Genomic DNA, 19845 nt, shown 5'->3' on the forward strand with positions numbered 1-19845 from the left:
CCCTTATGATTATACAGTGGAAGTGACAAATAGATTTAAGGGCCTAGATCTGATAGATAGAGTGACTGGTGAACTATGGACAGAGGTTCGTGACACTGTACAGGAGACAGGGATCAAGACCATCCCCATGGAAAAGAAATGCAAAAAAGCAAAATGGCTGTCTGGGGAGGCCTTACAAATATCTGTGAAAAGAAGAGAAGCAAAAAGCAAAGGAGAAAAGGAAAGATATAAGCATCTGAATGCAGAGTTCTGAAGAACAGCAAGAACAGATAAGAAAGCCTTCCTCAGAGACCAATGCAAAGAAATAGAGGAAAACAACAGAATGGGAAAGACCAGAGATCTCTTCAAGAAAATTAGAGATACCAAGGGAATATTTCACACAAAGATGGGCTCAATAAAGGACAGAAATGGTATGGACCTAACAGAAGCAGAAGATATTAAGAAGAGGTGGCAAGAATACACAGAAGAACTGTACAAAAAGGATCTTCAAGACCAAGATAATCACAATGATGTGATCACTCACCTAGAGCCAGACATCCTGGAATGTGAAGTCAAGTGGGCCTTAGAAATCATCACTACAAACAAAGCTAGTGGAGGTGATGGAATTCCAGTGGAGCTATTTCAAATCCTGAAAGATGATGCTGTGAAAGTGCTGCACTCAATTTGCCAGCAAATTTGGAAAACTCAGCAGTGGCCACAGGACTGGAAAAGGTCAGTTTTCATTCCAATCCCAAAGAAAGGCAATGCCAAAGAATGCTGAAACTACCACACAATTGCACTCATCTCACACACTAGTAAAGTAATGCTCAAAATTCTCCAAGCCAGGCTTCAGCAATATGTGAACCGTGAACTTCCTGATGTTCAAGCTGGTTTTAGAAAAGGCAGAGGAACCAGAGATCAAATAGCCAACATCTGCTGGAACATGGAAAAAGCAAGAGAGTTCCAGAAAAACATCTATTTCTGCTTTATTGACTATGCCAAAGCCTTTGACTGTGTGGATCACAAGAAACTGTGGAAAATTCTGAAAGAGATGGGAATACCAGACCACCTGACCTGCCTCCTGAGAAACCTATATGCAGGTCAGGAAGCAACAGTTAGAATGGACATGGAACAAAAGACTGGTTCCTAATAGGAAAAGGAGTACGTCAAGGCTGTATATTGTCACCCTGCTTATTTAACTTCTATGCAGAGTACATCATGAGAAACGCTAGGCTGGAAGAAGCACAAGCTGGGATCAAGTTTGCTGGGAGAAATATCAATCACCTCAGATATGCAGATGACACCACCCTTATGGCAGAAAGTGAAGAGGAACTCAAAATCCTCTTGATGAAAATGAAAGTGGAGAGAAAAAAAGTTGGCTTAAAGCTCAACATTCAGAAAACGAAGATCATGGCATCCCATCCCATCACTTCATGGGAAACAGATGGAGAAACAGTGGAAACAGTGTCAGACTTTATTTTTTTGAGCTCCAAAATTACTGCTGATAGTGACTGCAGCCATGAAATTAAAAGACGCTTACTCCTTGGAAGGAAAGTTATGACCAACCTAGATAGCTTATTCAAAAGCAGAGACATTACTTTGCCAACAAAGGTCTGTCTAGTCAAGGCTATAGTTTTTCCTGTGGTCACGTATGGATGTGAGAGTTGGACTATGAAAAAAGCTGAGCACCAAAGAATTGATGCTTTTGAACTGTGGTGTTAGAGAAGACTCTTGAGAGTCCCTTGGACTGCAAGGAGATCCAACTAGTCCATTCTAAAGGAGATCAGCCCTGGGATTTCTTTGGAAGGAATGATGCTAAAGCTGAAACTCCAGTACTTTGGCCACCTCATGCAAAGAGTTGACTCATTGGAAAAGACTCTGATGCTGGGAGGGATTGCAGGCAGGAGAAGGGGACGACAGAGGATGAGATGGCTGGATGGCATCACTGACTCGATGGACATGAGTCTGAGTGAACTCTGGGAGTTGGTGATGGACAGGGAGGCCTGGCGTGCTGCAATTCATGGGGTCACGAAGAGTCGGACTCGACTAAGCGACTGAACTGAACTGAACTGATATCATTCCACTGTGAGAGGACAATGAGAAGCTTTTCCTGGTCTACTGGACTTTGTCCTATATGCCTTTTCTATTGATTTTAATCTGTATGCTTTCAATGAATAAACCATGAATATAACAGTTTGCTAAGTTCTATGAGTACTCCCAGTGTATCACTGAACCTGTGGGTAGTAGTAGGTCCCCAGGGAAGCCTGACATGCTGTAGTCCATGGGGTCGCAAAGAGTCAGACACTACTCAGGGACTGAACTGAACTGAAACACACAGTGTTATCTATGTGAATTATTACGTACATCAGAAAGTATTTCAATAAATTCTAATGACATTAAAAAATATTATCAAAGTCTCCTCTGCTGCTGCTGCTGCTAAGTCACTTCAGTCGTGTCCGACTCTGTGCAACCCCATGGATGGCAGCCCGCCAGGCTCCCCTGTCCCTGGGATTCTCCAGGCAAGAACACTGGAGTGGGTTGCCATTTCCTTTTCCAATGCATGCAAGTGAAAAGTGAAAGGGAAGTCGCTCAGTCATGTCTGACTCTAGCGACCCCATGGACTGCAGCCTACCAGACTCCTCCGTCCATGGGATTTTCCTGGCAAAAGTACTGGAGTGGGGTGCCACTGCCTTTTCCTCAACACTGCCCAAAGAAAGTGCCTCAAGCAGCCTGAACACAAAACATAGAATCCAGAGTAAGGTAAAATCAAAGTACATAACTTATACTAATTCATAAAGGATGCTAAAATACCTGCAAATCTTCCATATTCACTACTAGAATATATCCTAATAGATATCTATTTGAACTAAACGTATTGTCTTATGTTATGATAAACAATCAATTTTAAATACTGTTTATGCTATTTCAAAATCTGTTTCTTCACAACAGTAAAACTAAAACTCTACCCAGCATTAGCAGGATTTCTAATTAACAAAGTTCTACTAAAACATTCACTAGATTCCTTCTCATTCTGGTATTTTATCTCCAAAGAACCCTTAGAATAACAAAACTGAAAGACTCCTGAGACCAAACAAATTTCAATAATGCTGAAATCAATCCTTCCCCATTAAATTCATTGAGACTCTTTGGAAAGATGTGTTCTTAATCTGCAGTATGGTTAAGTGGTATCACGACGGGTTCCTTGAAAGATGGTACATATAAAGCTAGCTCTTCAGAAACTTGCTAACTCTTCAGAAACTAGTAACAAGCAGAGGTCCTTGAAAACAGATATTTATGAAATTTCTTATTAAATGATAAACTGTTTATGGGTCTATTCTACATTATTTATAAAATATTGAGTATCAAAAGTTCTCTGAACACAAGATAAGCAGCTTAACTATCCAATCAACATCATATCAAAAATTTTAAGTATCCTGTAATTATGATTGATATTAAGAGAGTTTTAGCACTTGAGGCCATCTTGTAAACTGAACTACAATTCTGACCTCAAAACAAACAATTTGATCAAAGTATGACAAAGTCTGTACCACAGATGGCATAAATACAGACAGACAGATAAACTCACACCCAGTCAAATGCATACCTATATCCCTAACCACCCCATATCACAAATCTCAGCTTATTACCTCTTTAATTTTTTCCCTTTTCTCTCTTAGGTCATTATCTTCCGGGTCTCCACCATGTGTTCCTATAAGGTTTGGTATAGGAACTGCTGGCAGTGGCTTTTTCTCTCTTATCTTCATTTCTTGGACTACCTTATTTTTCTCTGTCTGTATTTCTGCTCGGATTTCCTCTCTTGACTTTTTTAATTTTTCTTTTGCTTCTTCTAGAGCCTTCTCGTGATCAGCTCGAATTTTATTTCTCAAACGTTCTTCTTCTTCCCTGTAAGAAGAGGAGAAAAATAAATACAAAACTTAAAGCTTCCTTCACCAAACCTTGATAGTTGTTTTCTACTCCTGCCATCGAAAAGAAAGAACAACCCATGAGAGAGACTTGGATCTCCCTATACAAGTGAAAGTCTCTCAGTTGTGTCTGACTCTTTGAGACCCCATGAACTATACAGTTGGAGAAGGAAATGGCAACCCACTCCAGTATTTTTGCCTAGAGAATCCTGTGGACAGAGGAGCCTGGTGGGCTGCTGTCAATGGGGTTGCACAGAGTCGGACACGACTGAAGCGACTTAGCATGCATGCATGCATGCATTGGAGAAAAAAATGGCAACCCACTCCAGTATTCTTGACTGGAGAATCCCAGGGACAGAGGAGCCTGGTGGGCTGCTGTCTTTGGGGTCACAGAGAGTCAGACACGACTGAAGCGACTTAGCAGCAGCAGCAGCAACAGCAGAACTATACAGTCCATGGAATTCTCCAGGGCAGAATACTAGAGTGGGTAGCCTTTCCCTTCTCCATGGGATCTTCCCAACTCAGGGATCGAACCCAGGTTTCCTGCATTGCAGGCAGATTTTTTACCAGCTGAGCCATAAGGAAAGCCCAAGAATACTGGAGAGGGTAGCCTATCCTTTCTCCAGCGAATATTCCTGACCCAGGAATCAAACAGGGGTCTCCTGCATTGCAGGCGGATTCTTTACCAACTGAGCTATGAGGGAAGCCCCAAGAGCAGGATAAATATATCTTTGTATGAGAAAGAAAATAAGCCCCAGATGCTGAGCAGCAAACACTTTCCATAGTAGGAAGAGGGAACCTAGTAAGTTACAATTTAAGGACCAAGTGAAAACAGAGAAAGTAGTAGTCAATAACCTATTAGACACATTGGGGAAAAAAAAAAAAAGAAAGACTAGTGAAAAACTAGATGGGGGAAGAGAAAATAAAACACAGAATTAAGCTTTGCACAGTGGTAGTATCACAGCCAATTAGGTTTATCCAAGACGAGATTATTTGTAACTGAAAAAACAGAATTAAGTATCAGAGGGGACCATATAATAAACAACAAGGTCCTATTGTATAGTACAGGGAATTATATTCAGTTGTTGCTGCTGTTCAGTCACCAGGTGGTATCTGACTCTTTGCAACCCAATGGACTGCAGCACACCAGGCCTCCCAATATTCAACACCCTATAATAAACCAAAGTGGAAAAGAATATGAAAAAATACATATGTGTATAACTGAATCACTTTGCTGTACACTGGAAATTAACAGAACACTGTAAATCAACATTACTTCAATTTTTAAAAAATTTTAAATACATAAGATCACTTCATAAACTGATGTGAAAAAGAGACAAGGAGATATAAACATAGGGTCAAAGAGAGATAAGGAAAAAGATAATAAGAGGGCTGGAAATTTCTTATTTGTTGAATATCCATTACGTTGTTGTTGTTTAGTCACTAAGTCATGTCCGACTCCTAGCGACCCCATGGACTGCAGCCCACCAGGCTCCTCTGTCCATGGGATTCTCCAGGCAGGAATGCTGGACTGGGTTGCCATTTCCTCCTCAGGTGATCTTCCCAACCCAGGGATCAAACACACGTCTCCTGAACTGGCAGGTGGATTCTTCACCACTGAGCCACCAGGGAAGCCCCATATGCTCCCGAAATTTTTACATTTTGTAAATTCCATAGACCTTATAACACAATGGACAAACTACTGTGGGCATGATCACTTAAAATTTGCTTTAGCCCTTGTTAAAAATACAGATTCCAACTTAGCATGTCTGTATGGGATCCATGAATTTGAATTATAAAGAGTTCCCCTGATGATTCTGGTATGCATACAAGTTTAGAAACCACTACTACAGTAGATACCTACTGGGTTTCTATCGAGCCCTGAATCTTTTCTCCACCTCCACCACAATCCACATCAGTGAATACAGGAGTGTTAGTTACTATTTTCCAAATCATCCAATGATGACTACTCTAAGGGGTCACCAGAGTTACCGCTCTAGAAATTTAATTCAAACCCTAGACTTACAACGTCGCTAGTGAGAAAGTAAAATGAATGGTACAGCCACTTTGGAAAACTTTAGCAGTTTCTTTAAAAACTAAACATGTAACCATCATAGAATCCTGCAATTCCCTGGGCATTTAACCCAGAGAAATTAAGGCTTATGCTCATATAAAAACCTATACACAAGCCAGTCACAAAGAGAAAAATATCGTTTAATTCCACTTACGTGAGAGTCTTAGGGTAGGTTAAAATCAGAAAAACAGCAGAACGATGGTTAGGAGAGGCTTGAGGAAAGGAAAAAATGGGAAGTTATTGTTTAATTGATAAGCAGTTTCAGTTCTGCAAGATGAAAAGAATTCTGGAGATGGATGGTGGTGATGGTTACACAGTAATATGAATACATTTAATACCACTGCACTGTACATGTGAAAATAGTTAAGATGGTAAACTTTACGTTATGCGTATGTGTGTGTGCGCCAAGTCACTTCAGTTGTGTCTGATTCTTTGCAACCCTATGGACTGTAGCCCATCAGGTTCCTCTGTCCATGAGATTCTCTAGGCAAGAATACTGGACTGGGTTGCCATGCCCTCCTCCAGGTTATCTTCCCAACCCAGGATTGAACCTGCATCTCTTATGTCTCCTGCATTAGCAAGGGGGTTCTTTACCACTAATGCCACCTGTGAAGCCCCTATGTTATGCATATTTTACCACAATTTCAAAAATGGGGGAGGATGGAATCCTATACACAAATGTTTATAACAGCTTTATTTGTAACAGGCAAAAACTGGAAATAACCTTCATGTCTTTCAAAAAGTAAATGGTTAAACAAACCACTGTTTATACTGTGGTACATTCACCCTATGGGAATACTGCTTCTGCTGCTGCTGCTGCTAAGTCACTTCAGTTGTGTCCAACTCTGCGTGACCCCATAGACGGCAGCCCACCAGACTCCCCCGTCCCTGGGATTCTCCAGGCAAGAACACTGGAGTGGCCTGCCATTTCCTTCTCCATTGCATGAAAGTAAAAAGGGAAAGTGAAGTCACTCAGTCGTGTCCGACTATTAGCGACCCCATGGACTGAAGCCTACCAGGCTCCTCCATCCATGGGATTTTCCAGGCAAGAGTACTGGAGTGGGTTGCCACCGGAATACTGCTGCTGCTGCTAAGTCACTTCTGTCGTGTCCAACCCTGTGCAACCCCATAGTCGGCAGCCCACCAGGCTCCCCAGTCCCTGGGATTCTCCAGGCAAGAACATTGGAGTGGGTTGCGATTTCCTTCTCCAATGCATTAAAGTGAAAGGTGAAAGTGAAGTCGCTCAGTCATGTCCGACTTTTAGCAACCCCATGGCCTGCAGCCTACCAGGCTCCTCCATCCATGGGATTCTTCAGGCAAGAGTACTGGAGTGGGGTGCCAACTACTCAGCAATAAAAAAAAAAACTATTCAAACACACAACTTGAATGAATTTCAAAGGTAGTATGTGAATGAAAGAAGCCAGTATCAACAGTTATATTCTATATAATTGCTTTTACATGACATTCTCAAAAAGACAAAAACAGAGGAATAATGAATATATACATTTATATATATATCAGTGGATGACAGGAGTTATGGAAAGGGGAGAGGTTAACTATAAAGGAATAATACAAGACAGTTTTTCTGGATTGTAGCACTGTTACATACCCTAATTTCTGTGCTTACACAAATGTCAACATGTGTTGAAAACCACAGAATTATATATCAAGAGAAAAAAAAAAAAAAACAATTCACAGCCTAGTATTAGAAATAAAATGTTAAACATTTAGAGAAAAATAAAATTGGATAGCTCACTATGAAAAGGGACTAATGAGAAAAACAAGAGAAAAAAGGAGGAATCACAGCAGAGCCAGACAACTGGGAACAAACAAGGTCGTTTGGGTAGCAAGAAAAAAATCCATCTGCAGAAAGACTAGATATAGGAAAAGTATGGCAGAGAAGAAACAAGGTTGGCCCCAGTATGCATCCAAGGATAATTCTGGGCTGATCTGTTCAGGAGACTCAGGCAGATGAGGGCATCAGCAGCAGATAAGCACTGAATGAAATCTTAGATAAGATAGTGATAGTTGCTCCAGCCTGTCTGACTCTTGGGACCTCATGGACTGTAGCCCACCAGGCTCCTCTGTCCATGGGATTTCCCAGGCAGGAATCCTAGAGTGAGTTGCCATTCTCTTCTCCAAAGATAAGATAACTATGGTAAATATGCAGGTACCACCAAACTGCTTTCCAATCCCTCTCCCCCTGCTTACCAACAGAAGACATTGTGCCTAGGCCTAGAGAACATATCCAAGAAGAATCATTTTGCAGTTGGAAAAAGGTACTTGCAGTAAAAGTAATTAAGCAAAAAGTCAGGAGACTAGGATTCTGGTTCCATCTCTGCTCTCAACTCACTCTGTAACCTGACACACGTCACTCAAAAACCTCCAAGACCAGTACTTTCCTCAATAAAGATAGCAAGACAGGTAATACTAACCTAATACATTTGGCAAAAAGTCAAGAAGAACTAAAGGGCCTCTTGATGAAAGTGAAGGAGAGCAAAAAAATTGGGTGAAAGCTCAACGTTCAGAAAACGAAGATCATGGCATCCGGTCCCATCACTTCATGGGAAATAGATGGGGAAACAGTGGAAACAGTGGCTGACTTTATTTTTCTGGGCTCCAAAATCATTGCAGATGGTGATTGCAGCCATGAAATTAAAAGACACTTACTCCTTGGAAGAAAGCTATGACCAATCTAGACAGCATATTAAAAAGCAGAGACATTACTTTGTCAACAAAAGTCCATCTAGTCAAGGCTATGGTTTTTCCAGTGGTCATGTATGGATGTGAGAGTTGGACTATAAAGAAAGCTGAGCACAGAAGAATTGATGCTTTTGAACTGTGGTGTTGGAGAAGACTCTTGAGAGTCCCTTGGACTGCAAGGAGATCCAACAAGTCCATCTTAAAGGGTGTTCATTGGAAGGACTAATGTTGAAGCTGAAACTCCAATACTTTGGCCACCTGATGTGAAGAACTGACTCTTCTGAAAAGACTCTGATGCTGGGAAAGATTGAGGGCAGGAGGGGAAGGGGATGACAGAGGATGAGATGGTTGGATGGCATCACCAACTCAATGGACATGAGTTTGGGTAGACTATGGGAGTTGGTGATGGACAGGGAGGCCTGGCGTGCTACGGTTCATAGGGTCACAAAGAGTCGGAGACAACTGAGTGACTGAACTGAACACTTGGCTAGTGATATCCAAGGTTAAGTATAAGGACTTAATAAATTGTAATTTTCTATACAAATGTAAGCCATTAATTATACCAAATCTTTTCATCTCTGTTTTTGTGTATATATAGTTTTTGGGTTTGCTGTTTATGTGAGGTTTTGATATAGCAATCTATATATGTAGCACAAGGCTGTTTTAAGTTGCTGGTCTCTTTCCTGCTAAAGAGTTCCTTTAGCATTTTCAGCAAAGGTGATTTTGTTGGTGGTGAGCTACCTCATCTCCTGTTACCTGAAAGTTTTTGATTTCTATATTAAATCTGGATGAGAGCCTTACTGGGTAGAGTATTCTTGATTGTAGGTTCTTCATTTTCATCATTTAAATACATTGAGCCACTTCCTTCTGGCCTGCAGTTTCAGGACAGAAATCGACTGAAAACCTTATGGGAGTTCCTTTGTATGTTGTTGTTTTTCCTTCCTTGCTTTTATTATTTTAAATTTGTCTTTAATTTTTGTCAATGTGATTACTATGTGTCTCTTGGCATGTTCCTCCTTAGGTTTATCCTACCTGGGACCCTCTGCACCTTGTGAACTTGGGTGATTGTTTCATTTGAAATGTTGTGCTGTGCTTAGTCACTCAATCATGTACGACTCTTCACAACCCCATGGACTGTAGCCCACCAGGCTCCTCTGTCCATGAGATTTCTATAGGCAAGAATACTGGACTGGGTTGCCTTGCCCTCCTCCAGGGGGTCTTCCCAACCCAGGGATCAAATCCAAGTCTCCCACATTGCAGGCGAATTCTTTACCATCTGAGCCACCAGAGAAGCCCAAGAATACTGGAGTGGGTAGCTTATCTCTTCTCTAGGGGATCTTCCTAACCCAGGAATTGAACCAGGGTCTCCTGCATTGGAGGCAGATTATTTACCAGCTGAGCTACCAGGGAAGACCTTGTTAGGGAAGTGAATTTTCAGCTATTTTCTCTTCAAATATTTTCTCAGATCCTTTCTCTCTCTCCTCTCCTTTTGGGACTCCTATAATGCAAATGGTAGTACATTGAATGTTGTCCCAGAGGTCACTTATACTGTCTTCATTTCTTTTCATTCTTTTTGTTATTCTGTTCCTCAGCAGTGATTTCCAACATTCTGTCTTCCAGGTCAATTATCTGTTCTTCTGCTTAAGTTATTCTACTGTTGAATCCTTCTAGTGTATTTTCCATTTCAATTACTGTATTGTTTATCTCTGTTCGTTCTTTAGTTCTTTTTCAGTTCAGTCTTTCAGTCATGTCCAACTCTGTGACCCCAAGGACTGCAGCACGCCTGGCTTCCCTATCACCAACTCCCAAAGCTTGCTCAAACTCATGTCCATCAAGTCAACGATACCATCCAACTGTCTCATCCTCTGTCATCCCCTTCTCTTCCTGCCTTCAATATTTCCCAGCATCAGGGTCTTATCAAATTAAGTCAATTCGGATCAGGTGACCAAAGTATTAAAGTTTCAGCTTCAGCATCAGTCTCTCAAATGAATATTCAGGACTGATTTCCTTGAGGATTGACTGGTTTGATATCCTTGCAGTCCAAGGGACTCTCAAGAGTCTTCTCCAACACCACAGTTCAAGAGCATCAATTCTTTGGTGCTCAGCTTTCTTTATAGTCCAACTCTCACATCAATACATGACTACTGGAAAAAGCATAGCTTTGACTAGTTTGACGAGATGGACTTTTGTTGGCCAAGTAACGTCTCTGCCTTTTAATATGCTGTCTAGGTTGGTCATAGCTTTTCTTCTAAGGAGCAAGTGTCTTTTAATTTCTTGACTTCAGTCATCATCTGCAGTGATTTTGGAGCCCAAAAAAATAGTCTGTCAGTGTTTCCACTGTCTCCCTATCTATCTGCTAAGTGATGTGACCAGATGCCATGATCTTCATTTTGTGAATGTTGAACTTTTTGACTCTCCTCTTTAACTTTCATCAAGAGGCTCTTTAGTTCTTTTCTATTTGCCAAAGGGTAATGTCATCCGCATACCTGAGGTTATTGATATTTCCCCCGGCAATCTTCATTACAGCTTGTGCTTCATCCAGCCCGGCATTTCACATGATGTACTCTGCATATATATTGAATAAGCAGAGTGACAATATTCTTTTCCCAATTTGGAACCGGTGTCTTCTTCCATATCCAGTTCTAACTGTTGCTTCTTGAGCTGCATACAGATTTCTCAGGAGGCAGGTCGGGGTGGTCTGGTATTCCCATCTCTTGAAGAATTTTCCACAGTTTGTTGTGATCCACACAGTCAAAGGCTTTGGCGTAGTCAATAAAGCAGATGTTTTTCTGGAACTCTCGTGCTTTTTCAATGATCCAATGGATGTTGGCAATTTGATCTCTGGTTCCTCTTTTCTAAATCCAGCTTGAACATCTGGAAGTTCACGGTTCACATACTTTGAGGCCCAGCTTGGAGAATTTTGAGCATTATTTTGCTAGCGTGTGGGATGAGTGCAATTGTGTGGTAGTTTGAACATTTTTTGGCATAGCCTTTCTTTGGGGTTGGAATAAAAACACCTTTTTTTAGTTCTTGTAGGTCTTTGTTAAACATTTCTTGCATCTTCTCAATCCTTGACTCCATTCTTTGTCCGAGACTGGATCATCTTCCCTATCATTATTCTCAATTTTTTTCCTGAAAGGTTGCCTATCTCCACTTCACTTGGTTGTTTTTCTAGGCTATTATCTTATTCCTTCAACTGGGACATAATCCTCTACCATTACATTTTGTCTTAAGTTTCTGTGATTGTGGTTTTTGTTTCACAAGCTGTAAGACTGTACTTCTCCTTGCTTCTACTGTTTGCCCTCTGGTAGATGAGGCTATCTTGTAGGCTTGTACAAGCTTCCTAATGGGTGGGACTGGTGGTACCCTAGAGCTTGGCCCTATCCCTTTGGTGGGCATGGCTGTGCTAAGTAAAACTTTAATGTGCTTATCTGTTGATGGATGGGGCAGTGTTCCCTCCCTGTTCATTGTTTGTCCTGAGGTGTCCCAGCACTGGAGCCTACAGGCTGTTTAGTGAGGCTAATGGTGGCCTCTAGAGGGGCCACATGAATGAGTAATTCCCAGAACTGCTGCCACCAGTGTATTTGTCCCAGCAATGAGCCACCAGATACCCCTCACCTCTGAGGTGAGGTAGGTCTGGCTCAGTCTTGTATGGAGTCACAGCTTTTTTCCCCTGGGTCCTGGTGCACACAGGACTTTGTGTGTGCCCTCCAAGAGCAGAGTTTCTGTCTCCCTCCCCCCACCCCCTGTCCTGAGGAAGTCTTGCAACTAAACTTCAAAGCCAGATTCTCTAGGGACTCTTCCTCCTGTTGCCAGATACCCCCATACTGGACAGCCTGGCATAGGGCTCAGAACTTTTATTCCAGTAGAACTTCTGTGCTGCAATTGTTCTCCAGTTTGTAGGCTGCTCATCCAGTGGGTATGTGATTTGATTTTATCACAATCATGCCCCTCCAACCGTCGTACTGTGATTTCTCCTTTGACCTTGGGTGTAGGGTATTTTTTCTGGCAGGTTCCAGAATTGACTTTGTTGATGACTATTCAGCAGTTAGTTGTGATTCCAGTGTTCTTGTAAGGAGTGAGCGCATGTCCTTTCACTCCACCATCTTGAGGTAATCTGTCCTCATTTCAATTTCATTTTCAAGAGGCTCCTCAAATTTTATTTTAGTGCCCAAATTTCTAGATTTTAAATTTCATCAGTTGGATCAAATTTCTAGATGTTTATTTTCACCTGAATGACCTTTTACTTACATCTTTTTAAAAAATTTTTTTTTTTTTGTAACTTTGATATCTTCAACAGATAATCATGGTGAACTTCCATTTGTCTCTTGCTTTTCATCAGTGCCTTGTATCTTTCCGTGTAGTAAAGAATTCTGCATTGTCCTAAGACAAGTCTGGCCACTTTATGGGAGGTAATCTGTCTACTTCATACATGTGTCCTTGTTTATTTATGGTGGGTACTGGCCACACCAGCTTTTAGGGTGGGGTTGGCCACATCCAACAGTCTCAGGGTGGGGGCTAGCCATACTAAAAAAAAAACAAAATAAGTCCAACAAAAAAAAAAAAAACAACTTAGGGTGAGGTTCTGTATCATAAAGTATCAGCCAACATGGAGACTAAGTTGCTCATTCATGGAGGCCATCAGTTACTCATTCCTCAAAAACTCTGGACACCAAAGCTCACATGAGCTTACCTGGGTGACAATACACACTGTCACAACTTGATGTCCTGACTTTATAAGAAGAGGACACTAGAAGCTCTACATCTGGAACCTTCCTGGAATATATGCTATGTGCTTCTTTCCCTTGGCTGATTTTAAACTCCATCCCTTCACTATAATGGATAACTTTTAGTGAGTTTTGGGAGTCCTAGCAAATTATCAAACCTGAGGGTGGCTTTGGAGTCCCCTGAAATTTTAGGTGGTATCAGAAGTAAGGGTAGTCTTGTGCAGGACTGTGCCCTCAAACTTTGCAGAATGGCTAACTATGGGTACCTTCAAAGATTTCCAAAAAATATCTAATCTTATATCTGCAAGTCTGCATGAGATTTGAAATTACTTTTTCAATTACATCCTATGTGTAAGAGTTAAATCACTTTTTAATATGCCATAAATAATATTAGGTTTGCATTTTTTTAGGTTGTTGTCTCGTTTTGTTTTTATTTTTTCTTTCCCTATACAAGATTACCTTATTAGTCCTCACACCAATTTATGAGGCACCCTATACTTAACACTGTTCTCCATCTTAATAGGAAAACACTAAGACACAAAGATAAAAAGGAAACTGTTCAGGGTCATGTATGGATGTGAGAGTTGGACTATAAAGAAAGCTGAGTGCAGAAGAACTGATGCTTTTGAACTGTGGTGTTGGAGAAGACTCTTGAGAGACCCTTGGACTGCAGGGAGATCCAACCAGTCCATCCTAAAGGAGACCAATCCTGGGTGTTCATTGGAAGGACTGATGTTGAAGCTGAAACTCCAATACTTTGGCCATCTGATGCGAAGAGCTGACTCATTGGAAAAGACCCTGATGCTGGGAAAGATTGAGAGCAGGAGGAGAAGGGGACAACAGAGGATGAGATGGTTGGATGGCATCGCAGACTCAATGGACATGGGTCTGGGTGGACTCCGGGAGTTGGTGATGGACAGGAAGGCCTGGTGTGCTGCAGTTCATGGGGTTGCAAAGACTCGGACACGACTGAGTAACTGAACTGAACTGAACACATTTCAAACTACTGTACAAATGTGCTCATTTTACATGCCAACAAGGTTATGCTCAAAATCCTTCAAACAAGGCTTCAGCAGTACATGAACTAAGAACTTCCAGATGTACAAGCTGGGTTTAGAAGAGGCAGAGAAACCACAGATCAAATTGCCAATGTTTATTGGATCGCTGAGAAAGCAAGGGAATTCCAGAAAAACATCTACGTCTGCTTCATTGACTACCCTAAAGCCTTTGACTGTGTGGATCATAACAAACTGGAAAATTCTTCAAGAGATGGGACTACCAAACCACCTTATCTATCACCTGAGAAACCTGTATGTGGGTCAAGAAGCAACAGCTAAAACCAGACATGGAACAACTGACTGGTTCAAATTTGAGAAAGGAGTAAGACAAGGCTGTATATTGTCACCCTACTTATTTAAGTTATATGCAGAATACATTATGCAAAATGCCAGGCTGGATGAATCACAAGTAGGAATCAAGATTGCCAGGAGAAATATCAACAACCTAAGGTGTGAAGAAAGTGAAGAAGAACTAAAAAGCCTCTTGAAGAGGGTGAAAAGGAAAGCGAAAAAGCTGGCTTAAAACTCAACATTAAAAACATGAATATCACGTCATCTGGTTCCATCACTTCATGGCAAATAGAAGGGTAAAAAGTGAAAGCAGCAACAGATTTTAACATCTTGAACTCCAAAATCACTGTGGAGAGAGGCTGCAGCCATCAAATTAAAAGATGCTTGCTCCTTGGAAGAAAAGCTATGACAAACATAGACAGTGTATTAAAAACAGAGACATCAAGCCCCGGTCCAGACGGCTTCACAGCTGAATTCTACCAAAAATTTAGAGAAGAGCTAACACCTATCCTGCTCAAACTCTTCCAGAAAATTGCAGAGGAAGGTAAACTTCCAAACTCATTCTATGAGGCCACCATCACCCTAATACCAAAACCTGACAAAGATGCCACAAAAAAAGAAAACTACAGGCCAATATCACTGATGAACATGATGCAAAAATCCTTAACAAAATTCTAGCAATCAGAATCCAACAACACATTAAAAAGATCATACACCATGATCAAGTGGGCTTTATCCCAGGGATGCAAGGATTCTTCAATATCCACAAATCAATCAATGTAATACACCACATTAACAAATTGAAAAATAAAAGCCATATGATTATCTCAATAGATGCAGAGAAAGCCTTTGACAAAATTCAACATCCATTTATGATAAAAACTCTCCAGAAAGCAGGAATAGAAGGAACATACCTCAACATAATAAAAGCTATATATGACAAACCCACAGCAAACATTATCCTCAATGGTGAAAAATTGAAAGCATTTCCTCTAAAGTCAGGAACAAGACAAGGGTGCCCACTTTCACCATTACTATTCAACATAGTTTTGGAAGTTCTGGCCACAGCAATCAGAGCAGAAAAAGAAATAAAAGGAATCCAAATTGGAAAAGAAGAAGTAAAACTCTCACTATTTGCAGATGATATGATCCTCTACATAGAAAACCCTAAAGATTCCACCAGAAAATTACTAGAAATAATCAATGACTATAGTAAAGTTGCAGGATATAAAATCAACACACAGAAATCCCTTGCATTCCTATACACTAATAATGAGAAAACAGAAAGAGAAATTAAGGAAACAATTTCATTCACCATTGCAACGGAAAGAATAAAATACTTAGGAATATATCTACCTAAAGAAACTAAAGACCTATATATAGAAAACTATAAAACACTGGTGAAAGAAATCAAAGGGGACACAAATAGATGGAGAAATATACCATGTTCATGGATTGGAAGAATCAATATAGTGAAAATGAGTATACTACCCAAAGCAATTTATAGATTCAACGCAATCCCTATCAAGCTACCAACAGTATTCTTCACAGAGCTAGAACAAATAATTTCACAATTTGTATGGAAATACAAAAAACCTCGAATAGCCAAAGCAATCTTGAGAAAGAAGAATGGAACTGGAGGAATCAACCTACCTGACTTCAGGCTCTACTACAAAGCCACAGTTATCAAGACAGTATGGTACTGGCACAAAGACAGAAATATTGATCAATGGAATAAAATAGAAAGCCCAGAGATAAATCCACGCACATATGGACACCTTATCTTTGACAAAGGAGGCAAGAATATACAATGGATTAAAGACAATCTCTTTAACAAGTGGTGCTGGGAAATCTGGTCAACCACTTGTAAAAGAATGAAACTAGACCACTTTCTATCACCATACACAAAAATAAACTCAAAATGGATTAAAGATCTAAACGTAAGACCAGAAACTATAAAACTCCTAGAGGAGAACATAGGCAAAACACTCTCCGACATACATCACAGTAGGATCCTCTATGACCCACCTCCCAGAATATTGGAAATAAAAGCAAAAATAAACAAATGGGACCTAATTAACCTTAAAAGCTTCTGCACATCAAAGGAAACTATTAGCAAGGTGAAAAGACAGCCTTCAGAATGGGAGAAAATAATAGCAAATGAAGCAACCGACAAACAACTAATCTCAAAAATATACAAGCAACTCCTACAGCTCAACTCCAGAAAAATAAATGACCCAATCAAAAAATGGGCCAAAGAACTAAATAGACATTTCTCCAAAGAAGACATACAGATGGCTAACAAACACATGAAAAGATGCTCAACATCACTCATTATCAGAGAAATGCAAATCAAAACCACTATGAGGTACCATTTCACACCAGTCAGAATGGCTGCGATCCAAAAGTCTACAAATAATAAATGCTGGAGAGGGTGTGGAGAAAAGGGAATCCTCTTACACTGTTGGTGGGAATGCAAACTAGTACAGCCACTATGGAGAACAGTGTGGAGATTCCTTAAAAAACTGGAAATAGAACTGCCTTATGATCCAGCAATCCCACTGCTGGGCATACACACTGAGGAAACCAGAAGGGAAAGAGACACGTGTACCCCAATGTTCATCGCAGCACTGTTTATAATAGCCAGGACATGGAAGCAACCTAGATGTCCATCAGCAGATGAATGGATAAGAAAGCTGTGGTACATATACACAATGGAGTATTACTCAGCCATTAAAAAGAATACATTTGAGTCAGTTGTAATGAGGTGGATGAAACTGGAGCCTATTATACAGAGTGAAGTAAGCCAGAAGGAAAAACATAAATACAGTATACTAACGCATATATATGTTATTTAGAAAGATGGTAACAATAACCCGGTGTACGAGACAGCAAAAGAGAAACTGATGTACAGAACAGTCTTATGGACTCTGTGGGAGAGGGAGAGGGTGGGAAGATTTGGGAGAATGGCATTGAAACATGTAAAATATCATGTAAGAAACGAGTTGCCAGTCCAGGTTCGATGCACGATACTGGATGCTTGGGGCTAGTGCACTGGGACGACCCAGAGGGATGGTATGGGGAGGGAGGAGGGAGGAGGGTTCAGGATGGGGAACACATGTATACCTGTGGCGGATTCATTTTGATATTTGGCAAAACTAATACAATTATGTAAAGTTTAAAAAGAAAAGAAAAGAAAAGAAAAAAAAAAAAGAAAAAAAGAAAAAAAAAAACAGAGACATCACTTTGCCAATAAAGGTCCATATAGTCAAAACTATGGTCCAGTAGTCATGCACAGAAGTGAGAGTTGGATCATAAAGAAGGCTGAGAGCCAAAGAATTGATGCTTTCAAATCGTGGTGCTGGAGAAGACTCTTGAGAGTCCCCTGGATTGCAAGGAGATCAAGTCAGTCAATCCTGAAGGAAATCAATCCTGAATATTCATTGGAAGGGCTATTGCTAAAGCTCCAATACTTTGGCCACCTGATGCAAAGAGCCAACCCACTGGAAAAGACTCTGATGCCAGGAAAGACTGAAGTAAAAGGAGAAGGGAGCAGCAGAGGATGAGATGGTTAGACAGCATCACCAACTCAATGGACATGAATTTGAGCAAACTCCAGGAGACAGTGGAGAACAGAGGAGCCTGGGGTGCTGCAGTCCATGGGGTCACAAATAGTCAGACGTGACTGAGCGACTGAACAACAACATGAGCATGACTTGAAAATAGATTTACATAGGAAAACAGCATTAGAAAGGCATACTCTTCAAATAGAAATTAAAAGGAGAAAAAAGCAAATTTGCCAGGCAGAGCAAGAAAACAAGGGCATACTAGATAGAAGTGATAGTGTACAAAGAAGAAACAAAACAATATATCAGTTAGGAAATAAGTTGGTATGACCACTAGAATATAGTGTGCAGAGTGGAGAAGGTGCAGTAGTGTAGAATAGACTGGGCATGGTAAGAAAGCCAGAGAAGAAAAGTTCAACCATGAATAAAGTTTGTTTTGCAACTGAAGGGCAAAGCAAGCCATTAAAGAATTCCTAATTGAAAAGAGAATACCTGATGGAAACACAGAAGACTCCTAATACCCAAAGCATTCTTGAGATGAAAAACAGAGCTGGAGGAATCAATCTTTCTGACTTCAGGGTACACTACAAAGCTACAATCATAAAGACAATATTGTATTTTGACACAGAAACAGAAATATAGACCAAAGGAACAAGATATAAAGCCCAGAGATAAACCCACATACCTATGGGCACCTTATCTTTGACAAAAGAGGCAAGAATACACGATGGAGCAAAGGCAGCCTCTTAAATGCAGTCCCCAATCTTTTCGGCATCAGGGACTGCGGCACCCCAGGCTCCTCCATGGAAGACAATTTTTCCATGGACTGGGGCAGTGCAGGGGTGAGGGGGAAGGATGGTTCAGGTAGTAATGCAAAAAGCAATAGGGAGTCCCAGATGAAGCTTCACTTGCTCGCCAGCTCCTTACCCCCTGGTATGCAGCCAGGTTGGTTTCTACTATTTAAACAGAATGCTATGCTAGTTAAACAAATATACAGAAGGACATAGAGAAACCAGAAACAAGGATAATAATATGAAAAATTATTATCATTGAGATGGTTGGATGGCATCATTGACTCAATGGATATGAGTTTGAGCAAGCTCTGGGAGATGATGAAGGACAGGGAAGCCTGGCGTGTTGCAGTCCATGGAGTCACAAAGAGTTGGACACGACACTAACTACATAAAAATCCAAAAAGCAAAATATCATAAAGGAAAAATATCAATTGCATTAAAATTTAAAACTTCTATAAAACTGGAGTATAAAAATAAACAAAGCATGAAAATCAGACATCCATTGCAAGAATTTATCTTTAATGCATATAAGTAATGAAGAATTCATCTAGAATATATAAATAATTCCTACAAATGAGTAAGAAAAAGAACAATCTCAAAGAAAAATTGGCCAAAAAAGTGAACAAGCAACTCAAAGACTAGGAAACTCAAGCAATCAATAAATATGTTTTAAAAAAATTCCATCTTACTAGTAATCAAGAAATAAAAACTAAAATTTGTATCAAATTGC

General features: G+C 40.5%; 1 protein-coding gene across 5 annotated transcripts in view; it reads right to left on the minus strand.

Annotated features, from left to right (window-relative positions):
- The window catches only part of MAN1A2 (mannosidase alpha class 1A member 2), a 185368-nt gene that overhangs the window by 147833 nt on the left and 17690 nt on the right, over window positions 1-19845 (minus strand). For all 5 annotated transcript variants that reach the window (XM_059884660.1, XM_059884659.1, NM_001206877.1 and 2 more), the window contains exon 2: window positions 3627-3882. In XM_059884660.1, coding sequence (XP_059740643.1) covers window positions 3627-3882 — 256 coding nt within the window. The remainder of the gene's footprint in view (window positions 1-3626; window positions 3883-19845) is intronic.

Source organism: Bos taurus, chromosome 3, assembly GCF_002263795.3.
Source record: "Bos taurus isolate L1 Dominette 01449 registration number 42190680 breed Hereford chromosome 3, ARS-UCD2.0, whole genome shotgun sequence".
NCBI lineage: Eukaryota > Metazoa > Chordata > Mammalia > Artiodactyla > Bovidae > Bos > Bos taurus.